This window comes from Entelurus aequoreus, linkage group LG08 (assembly GCF_033978785.1).
Source record: "Entelurus aequoreus isolate RoL-2023_Sb linkage group LG08, RoL_Eaeq_v1.1, whole genome shotgun sequence".
Taxonomy (NCBI): domain Eukaryota; kingdom Metazoa; phylum Chordata; class Actinopteri; order Syngnathiformes; family Syngnathidae; genus Entelurus; species Entelurus aequoreus.
Window position 1 is genome coordinate 72991529 of NC_084738.1, and position 15465 is coordinate 73006993.

The 15465-nt window shown below is 41.5% G+C and overlaps 1 protein-coding gene across 1 annotated transcript in view; it reads left to right on the forward strand.

Moving 5' to 3' along the window:
- Positions 1-15465, forward strand: part of scn4aa (sodium channel, voltage-gated, type IV, alpha, a) — a 53563-nt gene that overhangs the window by 34953 nt on the left and 3145 nt on the right. The window contains exons 19-25 of the mRNA XM_062057282.1: positions 1091-1264; positions 1991-2113; positions 8264-8545; positions 9941-9994; positions 10309-10446; positions 10516-10620; positions 10822-11092. Of these exons, the coding sequence (XP_061913266.1) occupies positions 1091-1264; positions 1991-2113; positions 8264-8545; positions 9941-9994; positions 10309-10446; positions 10516-10620; positions 10822-11092 (1147 nt within the window). The remainder of the gene's footprint in view (positions 1-1090; positions 1265-1990; positions 2114-8263; positions 8546-9940; positions 9995-10308; positions 10447-10515; positions 10621-10821; positions 11093-15465) is intronic.

Below are 15465 nucleotides of genomic sequence, written 5' to 3' on the forward strand. Positions count from 1 at the left end.
ATTTTTTTTTTTACAGTAAACTCTACGGCTGTTGTTTTTACAGTACACTACTGTAAAAAATGTTTTTACCAGCAACCCATTCAAAAAACTGTGGTAAGCCTCCACAGTCTTTTTTTACTTAAATAAAAATATCTGTAGATTGTACAGTAAAAAGATGGCAGATAACTTGCCAGGATTTTACCCTAATATTTGAGGTCTTATTTACAGCTTATTACTGTAAATGGCACTGTTTTTTTTACTATAAAATTCTAGCAACCGAGCTGGCGATTTTTCTTTTTATTGTAAAAAAAAAAAAATCCACGGTGTATTACTGTAAAAATCGGTGACGCAGTTTTTTTGTTTTTTTTTACTGGCAACTTATTTGGTGTAAAAACTACAGTAAAGTTTATGGTAAAAAACTTACAGCCAAGTCGGCAGGATTTTACAGTAAAATAGTCAGGGTTATTTACAGCATGTCACTTTTTTTACGGTAAAATTCTGGCAACCAAGATTCCAATTTTTTTTTTTACAGTAAACTCTACGGCTGTTGTTTTTACAGTACACTACTGTAAAAAATGTTTTTACCAGCAACCCATTCAAAAAACTGTGGTAAGCCCCCACAGTGTTTGTGCACCCTACTGACTAGAGTGGTTGTGATTATTAAATACATTTTGCAATTGTATTATTGTTTATAATAAATATCTCCAGCGACCCCGAGAGGGACAAGCGGTTGAAAATGGATGGATGGTGTAATAATTATAATGAATATTTTTCAAAACAGGTTCCAGGTTAAAAAAAAAACGTACCTTCTGGTTGCAGGAAGATTGGCCTCAAAAATGTAAAAATTGATTCTGATTTTAAAATTGATTGATTTTTGAAAATGAAGAATTGATTCAGAATCGGGAAAATGAGAATCGCGATTCAGATGTGATTTGATTTTTTTGTGCACCACTACAAAATACGACAAAGGAATACATTCAGTAGGAACACATGAAGTACTTTATTGACACGTGTTATTTTCAGGCTTGTGGGGGCCAAATAAAATGAAGTGGCCCCTGGACCTTGAGTCTGGCAGCTGTGATCCACTTCCTGTCTTTTCCCTCGGACTCAGGCATTTGAGGACATAAACATCGAACGACGGCGGACCATCAAAATCATCCTGGAGTATGCCGACAAGATTTTCACCTTGGTCTTTGTCTTGGAGATGCTCCTGAAGTGGACCGCGTACGGCTTCAAGACCTACTTCACCAACTCCTGGTGCTGGCTGGACTTCTTCATCGTGGACGTAAGCTCGCCGTCGGCCCCGGACGTCTGGTAGCAAGCCAGGACGTCTGGTAACAGTCCTGGTAGCAAGCCAGGACATCTGGTAGCAAGCCAGGACGTCTGGTAGCAAACCAGGACGTCTGGTAGCAAACCAGGACGTCTGGTAGCAAGCCAGGACGTCTGGTAGCAAGCCAGGACGTCTGGTAGCAAACCAGGACGTCTGGTAACAAGCCAGGACGTCTGGTAGCAAGCCAGGACGTCTGGTAGCAAGCCAGGACGTCTGGTAGCAAACCAGGACGTCTGGTAGCAAGCCAGGACGTCTGGTAGCAAACCAGGACGTCTGGTAGCAAGCCAGGACGTCTGGTAGCAAACCAGGACGTCTGGTAGCAAGCCAGGACGTCTGGTAGCAAGCCAGGACGTCTGGTAGCAAACCAGGACGTCTGGTAACAAGCCAGGACGTCTGGTAGCAAGCCAGGACGTCTGGTAGCAAACCAGGACGTCTGGTAGCAAGCCAGGACGTCTGGTAGCAAGCCAGGACGTCTGGTAGCAAACCAGGACGTCTGGTAACAAGCCAGGACGTCTGGTAACAAGCCAGGACGTCTGGTAGCAAACCAGGACGTCTGGTAGCAAGCCAGGACGTCTGGTAGCAAGCCAGGACGTCTGGTAGCAAGCCAGGACGTCCGGTAGCAAACCAGGACGTCTGGTAGCAAACCAGGACGGGCGCTAAAACCTTCTGCCCTCACTGCAGATTTCCCTGATAAGCTTGGTGGCCAACTGGCTTGGTTTCTCAGACCTGGGGCCCATCAAATCCCTGCGGACTCTGAGGGCGCTGAGGCCTCTTCGCGCCCTGTCCAGATTCGAAGGCATGAGGGTAAGGTGGCACATGCAGAAGCTGACCGGCTTGTGATTGGCTCGTCCTCCGGTGTTGGACCGAAGCGCAGCTGTAGACAGAATGTGATGGCATCTATTTATAGTTTTGGAGAGGAGGCGGATGGTCGGGACCACTTCAAGACGTTGCAACCGGAGACGACAGCCGGTTTGATAAGGCGGCGTGATTTATTCAGGCGCTACGTTTCAAAGCCAAGCGATAGGCCGGTGAATCTTTGGGAACCACAGGATTCCATTCGGTTCTTGGGGGTGATTATTCGATTCAGAATTGATTCTCGATTAAGAAAACAAATCAACCTATCAATACTTTTTAATAACACCGGGTGCCATTAAATACATTTCTCCATAAAATAGACAAACAGCTCTGATACATTTCTATATTACTTCAAAGAAAACTGGTTTTGTTGAATAAAATTCTAGCCAAACATTTAATAAAGTCAAATACAAATAAGGCAACAAAGAAGTATCCAAAACGTCCTCTTTTCTAAGGTAAATGTGTAGAGCAGATATAGATCATCTACATCAGGGGCGTCCAAACTTTTTGACTTTGCATTGGACCACAATCATTTGACTGAGGTTGGGTAATAATAATAATAATAACGGATTAGAATTTCTAGACACTCAAAGTGCTTCAGAGAGAAGTGGGAACCCATCACTCATTCACACCTGGTGGTGGTAAGCTACATTTGTAGCCACAGCTGCCCTTGGGTAGACTGATGGAAGCGTGGATGCCAGTTCGCCTACGGCCTCTCCGACCACCACCCGTCATTCATCATTCATTCACCAGTGTGAGCGGCACCGGGGGCAGCTGCGATGTACGTGACACCGCCCAGCTGCTCATCCTCTTACGTGGGATAACTGCAGACTTTCAAACCACGGAGGAGCTGGCAGCCATGCAGTCAATTAAAGGGACAACCACAGGTAATGACTTGTTCACAGAGGTAAACGCGTGTTTGGACATGTTAGGACTGAAATGGGACAAGCTGGCAGGTGTGACAACAGATGGTTGTCCAAATCCGACGGGGGAAAAATGTTGGACTTTTAAAGAGGATGCAGGATAAAGTGACAGAAATGGACATTTTTGCATTGTATTATACATCAGGAAGTGTTGTGTAAGACGGTGTTAAAGGCCTACTGAAAGCCACTACTAGCGACCACGCAGTCTGATAGTTTATATATCAATGATGAAATCTTAACATTGCAACACATGCCAATACGGCCGGGTTAACTTATAAAGTGACATTTTAAATTTCCCGCTAAACTTCCGGTTGAAAACTCCTTTGGAGGATGACGTATGCGTGCGACGTAGCCAGTAGAACAGAGGTATGGCTCCCCCATTGAAGCCAATACAAAATAGCTCTGTTTTCATCTCATTATTCCACAGTATTCTGGACATCTGTGTTGGTGAATCTGTTGCAATTTGTTCATTGCATTATGGAGAAAGAAGCTGAGCAAGCAAAGAAAGTTGTCGGTGCGAAGCGGAGTATTTTGCGAGGGAAGTCAGCAACACAACACAGTCGGCGTTTCATTGTTTACATTCCCGAAAGATGCAGTCAAGATCGAAGAACTCGGACAACAGAGACTCTAACCAGGAGGACTTTGACTTCGATACACAGACGCCTGTAGAGAACTGGGACAACACAGACTCTTACCAGGATTACTTTGATTTGGATACACAGACGCAGACGCGGTACCGTGAGTACGCAGCTGCGCTTCCAAACATTTGATCGCTTGCCCGTACGTGCGTGTCACGTACGTAACTTTGGTTAAATATATAAGCTTTATGAACCTTGGGTTAGGTGAACGGTCCTTTGGGCTGAGTGATTGTGTGTGTTGTGCAGGTGTTTGAATTGTATTGGCGGGTTATATGGACGGGAGATAGTATACTAGCTCCTAGCTCCTAGCTATAGCTAGGAGCTAGCATAACAAACACCTAGGTGTTCTTATGCGGGATTAATTTGTGGCATGTTAAATATAAGCCTGGTTGTGTTGTGGCTAATAGAGTATATATATGTCTTGTATTTATTTATTGTTGTAGTCATTCCCAGCTGAATATCAGGTCCCACCCGCGCGCTTCCAAACATTTGATCGCTTGCCCGTACGTGCGTGTCACGTACGTAACTTTGGTTAAATATATAAGCTTTATGAACCTTGGGTTAGGTGAACGGTCCTTTGGGCTGAGTGAGTGTGTGTGTTGTGCAGGTGTTTGAATTGTATTGGCGGCTTATATGGACGGGAGCTAGTATACTAGCTCCTAGCTCCTAGCTATAGCTAGGAGCTAGCATAACAAACGCCTAGGTGTTTTTATGCGGGATTAATTTGTGGCATATTAAATATAAGCCTGGTTGTGTTGTGGCTAATAGAGTATATATATGTCTTGTGTTTATTTACTGTTGTAGTCATTCCCAGCTGAATATCAGGTCACCCCCGGCTCTCACAGCATCTTCCCTATCTGAATAGCTTCAACTCCCCACTAGTCCTTCACTTTCCTCATCCACAAATCTTTCATCCTCGCTCAAATTAATGGGGAAATTGTCGCTTTCTCGGTCCGAATCTCTCTCACTTCATGCGGCCATCATTGTAAACAATAGGGAACTTTGCGTATATGTTCAACTGACTACGTCACGCTACTTCCGGTAGGTGCAAGCCTTTTTTTTGTCAGATACCAAAAGTTGCGATCTTTATCGTCGTTGTTCTATACTAAATCCTTTCAGCAAAAATATGGCAATATCGCGAAATGATCAAGTATGACACAAAAAATAGATCTGCTATCCCCGTTTAAATAAAAACATTAATTTCAGTAGGCCTTTAAAAATAAAACCATCAAACGCAATCTGCTTTTGTATAAAGTTAAGTTAGGTTAAATGAAATTATTATTATTATTATTAATTATTATTATTTTTATTATTTATCTTATGGTATACTAAAAATATTATTGAGCAAAATGTTATTGAAATATTGTCGATGTGGCCCTCCAGCAGTGCTCAGATTGCTCATGCGGCCCCCGGTAAAAATGAATTGCCCACCCCTGATCTAGGACAAGTTTCCCCGAAATTCCCCAATTTCCAGGAAATTCCCCTTCAAATGAATGGACGTATTCATACTTCTAACATGTCCTAAATTCTCAAAATTCCTTTTTTTTTTTCCGTACAAATTCCGAAACACCAATTTTAATTCAAACTGTTACGTCAACAAAATTTCCTGTTTTCCCGGAATTTTCCGAAATGTTCTCCCCATTGACAAGGAATGGTCATTATACAAACCCCGTTTCCATATGAGTTGGGAAATGGTGTTAGATGTAAATATAAACGGAATACAATGATTTGCAAATCCTTTTCAAGCCATATTCAGTTGAATATGCTACAAAGACAACATATTTCATGTTCAAACTCATACACTTTATTTTTTGTTGCAAATAATCATTAACTTTATAATTTGATGTCAGCAACACGTGACAAAGAAGTTGGGAAAGGTGGCAATAAATACTGATAAAGTTGAGGAATGCTCATCAAACACTTATTTGGAACATCCCACAGGTGTGCAGGCTAATTGGGAACAGGTGGGTGCCATGATTGGGTGTAAAAACAGCTTCCCAAAAAATGCTCAGTCTTTCACAAGAAAGGATGGGGCGAGGTACACCACTTTGTCCACAACTGCGTGAGCAAATAGTCAAACAGTTTAAGAACAACCTTTCTCAAAGTGCAATTGCAAGAAATTTAGGGATTTCAACATCTACGCTCCATAATATCATCAAAAGGTTCAGAGAATCTGGAGAAATCACTGCAGGTAAGCAGCATGGCCGGAAACCAACATTGAATGACCGTGACCTTCGACACTGTATCAAAAAGCGACATCAATCTGTAAAGGATATCACCACATGGGCTCAGGAACACATCAGAAACCCACTGTCACTAAATACAGTTGGTCGCTACATCTGTAAGTGCAAGTTAAAGCTCTACTATGCAAAGCCAAAGCCATTTATCAACAACACCCAGAAACGGCGCCGGCTTCTCTGGGCCCGAGATCATCTAAGATGGACTCATGCAAAGTGGAAAAGTGTTCTGTGGTCTGACCAGTCCACATTTCAAATTGTTTTTGGAAATATTTGACATCGTGTCATCCGGTCCAAAGGGGAAGCGAACCATCCAGACTGTTATCTACGCAAAGTGTAAAAGGCAGCATGTGTGATGGTATGGGGGTGTATTAGTGGCCAAGACATGGGTAACTTACACATCTGTGAAGGCACCATTAATGCTGAAAGGTACATACAGCTTTTGGAACATATGTTGCCATCTAAGAATGAGAAAGAATTCCACTTTCAAAGCTTCAACAATTAGTTTCCTCAGTTCCCAATCGTTTATTGAGTGTTGTTAAAAGGAAAGGCCATGTAACACAGTGGTGAACATGCCCTTTCCCAACTACTTTGTCACGTGTTGCAGCCATGAAATTCTAAGTTCATTATTATTTGCACAAAAAAAAAAAAAAGTTTTTGAGTTTGAACATGAAATATGTTGTCTTTGTAGCATATTCAACTGAATATGGCTTGAAAAGGATTTGCAAATCATTGTATTCCGTTTATATTTACATCTAACACCATTTCCCAACTCATATGGAAACGGGGTTTGTACAATCTACTGCATATTCCACTTTTCTTATCCGATTTCAAGCGTTCCACACTCCACTCCCCCTGGACCAGGGGTCACCAACGCGGTGCCCGCGGGCACCAGGTAGCCCGTAAGGACCAGATGAGTAGCCCGCTGGCCTGTTCTAAAAATAGCTCAAATAGCAGCACTTACCAGTGAGCTGCCTCTTTTTTTTCAATTGTATTTATTTACTAGCAAGCTGGTCTCGACATTTTTAATTCTAAGAGAGACAAAACTCAAATAGAATTTGAAAATCCAAGAAAATATTTTAAAGACTTGGTCTTCACTTGTTTAAATAAATTCATTAATTTTTTTACTTTGCTTCTTATAACTTTCAGAAAGACAATTTTAGAGAAAAAATACAACCTTAAAAATGATTTTAGGATTTTTAAACACATATACCTTTTTACCTTTTAAATTCCTTCCTCTTCTTTCCTGACAATTTAAATCAATGTTCAAGTCCATTTATTTTTTTTATTGTAAAGAATAATAAATACATTTTAATTTAATTCTTCATTTTAGCTTCTGTTTTTTCGACGAAGAATATTTGTGAATTATTTATTCAAACTTATTATGATTAAAATTCAAAAAAAATATTCTGGCAAATCTAGAAAATCTGTAGAATGAAATTTAAATCTAATTTCAAAGTCTTTTGAATTCCTTTTAAAATTTTTGTTCTGGAAAATCTAGAAGAAATAATGATTTGTCTTTGTTAGAAATATAGCTTGGTCCAATTTGTTATATATTCTAACAAAGTGCAGATCGGATTTTAACCTATTTAAAACATGTCATAAAAATTCTAAAATTAATCTTAATCAGGAAAAAATACTAATGATGTTCCATGAATTATTGTTTTAATTTTTTCAAAAATATTCAAATTAGCTAGTTTTTCTCTTCTTTTTTCCGGTTGAATTTTGAATTTTAAAGAGTCGAAATTCAGAAAAAATATGTTTCAAAATGTAATTGTAATTTTTTCCGTGTTTTCTCCTCTTTTAAACCGTTCAATTAAGTGTAAATATCATTAATTATTAATGATAACATAGAGTTAAAGGTAAATTGAGCAAATCGGCTATTTTTGGCAATTTATTGAAGTGTGTATCAAACTGGTAGCCCTTCGCATGAATCACTACCCAAGAAGTAGCTCTTGGTATTAAAAAGGTTGCTGACCCCTGCCCTGGACATTCAAGCGTTTCAGTTCCACTCGCGTGTATCGGAGAATTCACACGCAATTCCTACTGGAATTGCAAATTTGTGGTCGCTCTCGAGGCGGTCAGGGAGTGAAGTTCACCAGCGCACGCATGGCCGCCGTTCCATGCACAATGTGTGTCTTTGATGTGTTGCACGTGTCTGACTTGTGTGACGTTTCTCCTACCATGCATGTTTGCACCGTGGCTGATGTCCCCGGGAGCGCGGGGAGGTGAGTAGATTCTCGCCGAGCGTGACGCCGACACGTGGCCAGGCGGTCAGCCGAGACCTGGTTTTGCGCCCAGGTGGTGGTGAACGCCCTCCTGGGAGCCATCCCCTCCATCTTCAACGTGCTGCTGGTGTGCCTCATCTTCTGGCTCATCTTCAGCATCATGGGGGTCAACCTGTTTGCCGGCAAGTTCTACCACTGCGTCAACACCACATCGGGCGAGCGCTTCCCCCTGGCCGAGGTCAACAACGCCAGCGAGTGTGCGGCGCTGCAGGAGGACACGCAGGAGGCCCGCTGGGTCAACGTCAAGGTCAACTACGACAACGTGGGGAAGGGCTACCTGTCCCTGCTTCAAGTGGTGGGTGGCCATCTTGTCTGTCTACTGCAGGGGTGTCCTAACTTCTTCCATCCATCGCCGCAGCCTGAAAAATCTAAGGATTCGGCGGCAATGTTTATATTTTTTTTCAACAGGTGAAAATTATTTCATTAAAAGTATTATTTTAATAACTTATTGTGTTAAAAAGGGGTATTAATGGCTGCCCTCAAAGGGCCGCTTTTTAAATCAATTTAAATTAAATAAAAACCTGTGACTAATCATGATTAATCAGAATTCAAGTGTGATGAATCAGATTTTTTTAAATATAATTTGAAAACCTTAATTTGACAGCAATAGTAAAAATGTATGTTGACCTCCTGATATTATTACACAATTACATACGCATTTGATTGTTCTTTTGATGTACAAATTAATGCATAACTTGCTTTGAAATCACACTATTTATTTTCATCTTTACATATATATTTTTCTAATATAATATTTGACATGATCAAATAATGTTAAAGTTTAAAACATCTGCATTTTTTGGGGGTTCAAATTTGAAAGAACAAATGCATTCAGTAAAAAAAAGGGTTTTTTTTAATAAATAATGGAAACATTTTATTTAAAAAAGTATTTTATTGACAAATTTCTTCCAGGCTCTTCGGGCGGAGCCGATCTGGCCCCCGTGCCTTGAGTTTGACACCTGTGTATTAAAATGATCTACATTTTTCAAATTATTCATTAAAATAATTTTAAATATATTATAATTTTTAGTTTAGTTATTTAATGAATGCATGAGTATTTATTAGATAGACCAGTTCTTCCTCCAAGGGAATCTAAGTGACTGGTCAATCCCAAGTTCTTTCGATGACATATATGCTGAGTAAGAAGGACCATCAAGACAGAATTGGAATATTGTCAAGTTTATACCAAAGCTTTAGGAGATCAGCTTAACCAATACATTCATATGGGCTGCTCTAGTTGATCTGGCCTTCCAAGGGGAAAAAACAACTTCTTTTCACACAAAGACAACCCCCATCTCCCGCCTCTCAACACTGATAAGGGAAAAGAGTGGGTGTTGTATTCCACATTCCTGATGGTTTAAGACACTAAACAGACAATCTGAAGACAAAGAGAGACTGGTACAATACACAAAAGGAAAAGTACTAGGTACTCTAAACATGGCTATGTAAAAATAAAACTCTTAAACATATATGCATCCTTCCGCAATATGAATTATGAATGATTATTATCATTTATTAAGGAGTATTATTCAGCATCAGCGGTATTATTTTTTTCAACGTTTGCTATTTTTTCGGTTTCCTTATTTAACCGTTTATTTAGAAGAAAAATACCAAACAACTTTGGACACCCCTGGTTAAGTTAATTCGCCTTCTGGAATGTTCTGTAAATCGTCTTGTGATGGCTTTGCAGGCAACGTTCAAAGGTTGGATGGACATCATGTACGCTGCTGTTGACTCTCGAGAGGTACACTAGTTCATCACTTTCTCTACAAAGTGACAACAAAGGGGGTCATATAGGCCTCGGGAGGGCACGTGGTCTCGCAATGCATTGTGGGGGAAGACACTTTTGTTGGCTAAAGCGTTTGTTTATATGATGTAACTTTGACCAAAACTGGATTAAAAAGGATTGTAAAAAAGGAAAAAAAAGCCAACTTGGGGCACCACTAAATTGTCCTCTCCACTTAGCTTAACATGCTAACTTTTGGGTGTTGTCATTGACTGCTATTATAAAATGAAATATGTTTTGCACTCGGATCCTTCCCCGTTTATTTCCCCCAGGTGGAGGAGCAGCCGTCCTACGAGGTCAACCTCTACATGTACATCTACTTTGTCATCTTCATCATCTTTGGCTCCTTCTTCACGCTCAACCTCTTCATCGGCGTCATCATCGACAACTTCAACCAGCAGAAGAAAAAGATAAGTTTCCGCTCCGTCCGTGAGCTTGTTGAAGTGAGCTGAGTGCTGACGTTTGGTATGTGCGTGCACCTGGGAGACAAGGACATCTTCATGACGGAGGAGCAGAAGAAATACTACGAAGCCATGAAGAAACTCGGTTCCAAGAAGCCGCAGAAGCCCATTCCACGTCCCGCGGTATGTTGCCCTCTGATTCACGCACTTTAGGACTCTAGGCCTTGATGTGTGTTGGGTGTTGGCGTGAGAACGAGGTTGCTTGGCACGAAGGCACCATAAGTGACCTCTGAACCTTGCTGGTGTCGACATGCTTCATTACCCTTTTGGATTTGTGTTTCCCAACAACCCCTCCCTCCTCTCCTTGGACCTTTGACCCGGCAGAACTTCATCCAGGGCTTGGTGTTTGACCTCATCAGTCAGCAGTTCTTTGACATCTTCATCATGGTGCTCATCTGCCTCAACATGGTCACCATGATGGTGGAGACCGACAACCAGAGTCCAGAGAAGGAGGACTTCCTCTTCAAGGTCAACGTGGCGTTCATCGCGGTCTTCACCACCGAATGCGTGCTCAAACTCTTCGCTCTGCGCCAATACTTCTTCACCAACGGCTGGAACGTCTTTGATTTCATCGTCGTGATCTTGTCCATCGCTGGTGGGTACCCGAGACCGTTTCTGTCAGGTTCAAACACTGATGACATCTATTAAACAAGACAATAGGCAAAGAATAAAACAGAGACAGAATCAAATTTGGACTCAATATTGAGGAGAAATATGGCGACTGTACTCTCTGTACAGCAGGGCTGTCAAACTCAATTACAGAGTGGGCCCAAATGTAAAACTGAACAAAGCCCCGGGCCAAGGTTGAACTAATTAACCTTTTAATAGAGACCCAAACAAGTTTTGCATTAAATATTAGGCTTATATAACTTTATAGTGACATGCAAAATTGAGTTTCAAATAATAATAATTAAAAAATATCAATGGCATATCAAATACAATTTAAATAAAAATGTAATGCCTCTTTTCTATTTGCAGCCTTCTGAGGTAAATATCAACATTAACTTTTTCCACAGGCTAATAAATTTGAAAATAAAATAATGAATAAAGCAACCATTCAGGACTTTAAACTGCTCAGTTTGCAACACACTGATCTAATCTGATGTGCCCAAGCCAGATACCTGCCATCTTTTCTTGGATGCTAGTTCATTCATGTCGGGGCTCAGGCTTTGAGCTGAGGCAACCTTCATTATCCAACCAAGGTGTTCATCAGTCATTATTTCTCGTATTCCACAGTCTTGGGGGCGTGCCTTACAGGCCCTGCTTTTAACGTCCTCTATGAGCTGACGTCACGCCCGCTTTTCACCCCTTCTAACAACGTGCCCGCCCAGTCACAAGATATGAGCGGCTTCTGTACACACACATACACTACCGTTCAAAAGTTTGGGGTCACCCAAACAATTTAGTGGAATAGCCTTCATTTCCAAGAACAAGAATAGACTGTCGAGTTTCAGATGAAAGTTCTCTTTTTCTGGCCATTTTGAGCGTTTAATTGACCCCACAAATGTGATGCTCCAGAAACTCAATCTGCTCAACGGAAGGTCAGTTTTGTAGCTTCTGTAACGAGCTAAAGTGTTTTCAGATGTGTGAACATGATTGCACAAGGGTTTTCTAATCATCAATTAGCCTACTGAGCCAATGAGCAAACACATTGTACCATTAGAACACTGGAGTGATAGTTCCTGGAAATGGGCCTCTATACACCTATGTAGATATTGCAGCAAAAACCAGACATTTGCAGCTAGAATAGTCATTTACCACATTAGCAATGTATAGAGTGTATTTCTTTGAAGTTAAGACTAGTTTAAAGTTATCTTCATTGAAAAGTACAGTGCTTTTCCTTCAAAAATAAGGACATTTACATGTGACCCCAAACTTTTGAACGCTAGTGTACGTAAATGCAACGCATACTTCATCAACAGCGATACAGGTTACACTGAGAGTGGCCGTATAAGCAACTTTAACATTGTTAGGAATATACGCCACACTGTGAACCCACACCAAACAAGAATGACAAATACATTTTGGGAGAACATCCGCACAGTAACACAACATAAACACAACAGAACAAATACCCAGAACCCTTTGCAGCACTAACTCTTCCGGGACGCTACAATATACATTCCCGCTACCTCCAACCCCCGCCCCCACCCCACACACACCTTGTAGCGTCCCGGAAGAGTTAGTGCTGCAAAGGGTTCTGGGTATTTGTTCTGTTGTGTTTATGTTGTGTTACTGTGCGGATGTTCTCCCGAAATGTGTTTGTCATTCTTGTTTGGTGTGGATTCACAGTGTGGCGTATATTCCTAACAATGTTAAAGTTGCTTGTACGGCCACTCTCAGTGTAACCTGTATGGCTGAAGATCAAGTATGCGTTGCATTCACTTCTGTGCGGGTCCCAAAGCCGCACATATTATGTAATTGGGCCAGCACTCGTTGGACTGGACGAAAAGGGGACGTTACAATTCTTGGGAGGGGCACTGAAATTTGGGAGTCTCCCGGGAGGTTTGGCAAGTATGAGAATTAGCGGTGTGCCGCGGCACCGCCGCTGTATATAATCGGCGGGCCAGCTCTAGTGTTAATATGATATCGCCTCACGGGCCAAGTGAAATTACACGGCGGGCCACATTTGGCCCGCGGGCCAGAGTTTGACACCCATGCTGTACAGTCTTCAACCACGTTCTGCCAAAAGATTGCACTCCTTCTTTATTTGACTTTCTCCCCTCACCTGACCACAGCTGCTTCCAGAGGGAAGTGGGTCGTAAACAGCGTTGCCTTTGGTTACCGAACAGTTCAAAAGGAGAGGTCGTAGAATAGTTCAAAAAGAGTTCCATAAAATAGTTCAAAGAGAGTTCGTAAAATACTTCAAAAAGAGTTTGTCTGGAAATTGAGGAGATCCGGCCATATGTCCGCGTTGAAGTCCCAGTGGAGTTTTACGAGCATTCTTCTTGGTACGTTTCAAAGACAGCCCCTGTCCTTTGGTCTTCTTGTCAGGAACACAATGTAATACAAAGTTTTTTGTGATAACTTAGAATTATTCTAACAGTTTCATAGACGATTAGTCTTACTTTTTGTGTATTCAGAACAAAGCTCGTAAGGATCCCCGCAAATAAAGAGATTTTATTTACAACTTTTTCCAAAGTCTAAAACACTCAAACAAATAATAAACACGGTAGAGATTGGACAGCCGGGTGAGGCTTCAACTATGGTGGAGCGATGAGAAGACGATGAAACGTGTCTATTTAGAGCAGTGGTTCTTAACCTTGTTGGAGGTACCGAACCCCACCACTTTCATATGTGCATTCACCCAACCCTTCTTTAGTGAAAAATAAAATGTTGTTTTTTTTCACATTCATGACAAAGTTATATAATAATAATAATAATAAATGTTATTTGTAAAAAGCACTTCACATTGAGTAAACAACCTCAAAGTGCTACAGTGTATTAAAAAAATAAAAATAAAAAGATAATAAAAAATAAATAAAAACTAGAACAGCCAAATAGCTAAAACTAGTATGCATATATCTAAAAAATAAAAGGCTTTTTTAAAAAGAAGGGTTTTTAAGACTTTTTTAAAAGCATCCACAGTCTGTGGTGCCCTCAGGTGGTCAGGGAGAGCGTTCCACAGACTGGGAGCGGCGGAGCGGAAAGCCCGGTCTCCTATTGTTCCTAGCTTTGTCCTCGGAGGTTGGAGGAGGTTAGCCTGTCCGGAGCGGAGGTGTCGTGTGGAGGATTTGGGGGTGAGTAGTTCTTTGAGGTAGAGGGGGGCATTTCCATGAAGGCACTGGTGGGTTAGTAGGGAGACTTTGAATTCAATCCTATATGTTTTTGGTAACACTTTAGTATGGGGAACATATTCTAAGTAACAAAGACTTGATTTAGAGTTTTTTGGACACTAGGGGAACATATTCTAAGTAACAAAGACTTAATTTAGAGTTATTTGGTTAGTGTTAGGGTTAGGGCCAGGGTTAGAGGGTTGGGGTTATAGTAAGGCCATGCAGAATAAGGCATTAATAAGTACTTAATAATGACTAGTTAAGAACCAATATGTTACTAATTTGCATGTTAATAAGCAACTAATTAATGGTGAATATGTTCCCCATACTAAAGTGTTACCATGTTTTTTTACTGGTGCACAAAATGAAGCGTGCATGAACATCACCTTGTTCAAAGAACAAAAGCAACACAGTGCATAAACTCACAACAAATGACACACCTGCACATCAGTCTGACTTCTGCTGTTGCCGTATCCGTAATACGCCGATAGGGAGAAGTTTGTATTTACACGATGAGTCGGGTGTGTTTTGACCTCCGCCGAACCCCTGAGCCCGACTCACCGAACCCCTAGGGTTCGATCGAACCCAGGTTAAGAACCACTGATCCAGAGGAAGTAAACGTCATAACAAGTCCAGGTGGCCTTTTCCATTTTCCGGCCGGAACGGACTTCAGCTGGCCTAAGGCATGCAGTGGCACGGCAAGGGCTGCCGGCCTCACCTTGGAACATCCTCCCAATACACCAGTTGTACACGGGGGGCCTGTGAGAAGGGGGGGAGTCCACTGTGAAACTATTCGACTGCGATATTTCAAACACACACCTTTGAACCGAATTGTCCATTTCCCGACTATTCTAAGGAGGTGTGTCTTAGAATTGTCAACGATTCGATTCGGAAGAGCCTGTTTCTGGTTTAATGTCAAATTGTCTGACATTAAACCCTCTTCCACCGAGTTTAGTACCTGAGACCCGCGCGTATAGTGGATGTTCTTAGCTGTTGTGTCAAACACGGAGCTCGGTTGGGCTTGGACTTGTCAGAAATTGGACGTACTGCCTCACAGATCTGTTCGCTCAGGCAGGAGACTTCCCTAACTGCTCTCCCGAAAAGATTACGATCCTTCCGCAGATTCCCGTAAGAAAAAATCTTCATGATTTGTACTTCCCATTCTCGATAGTCGAGTTTCATCGCCAGAGCT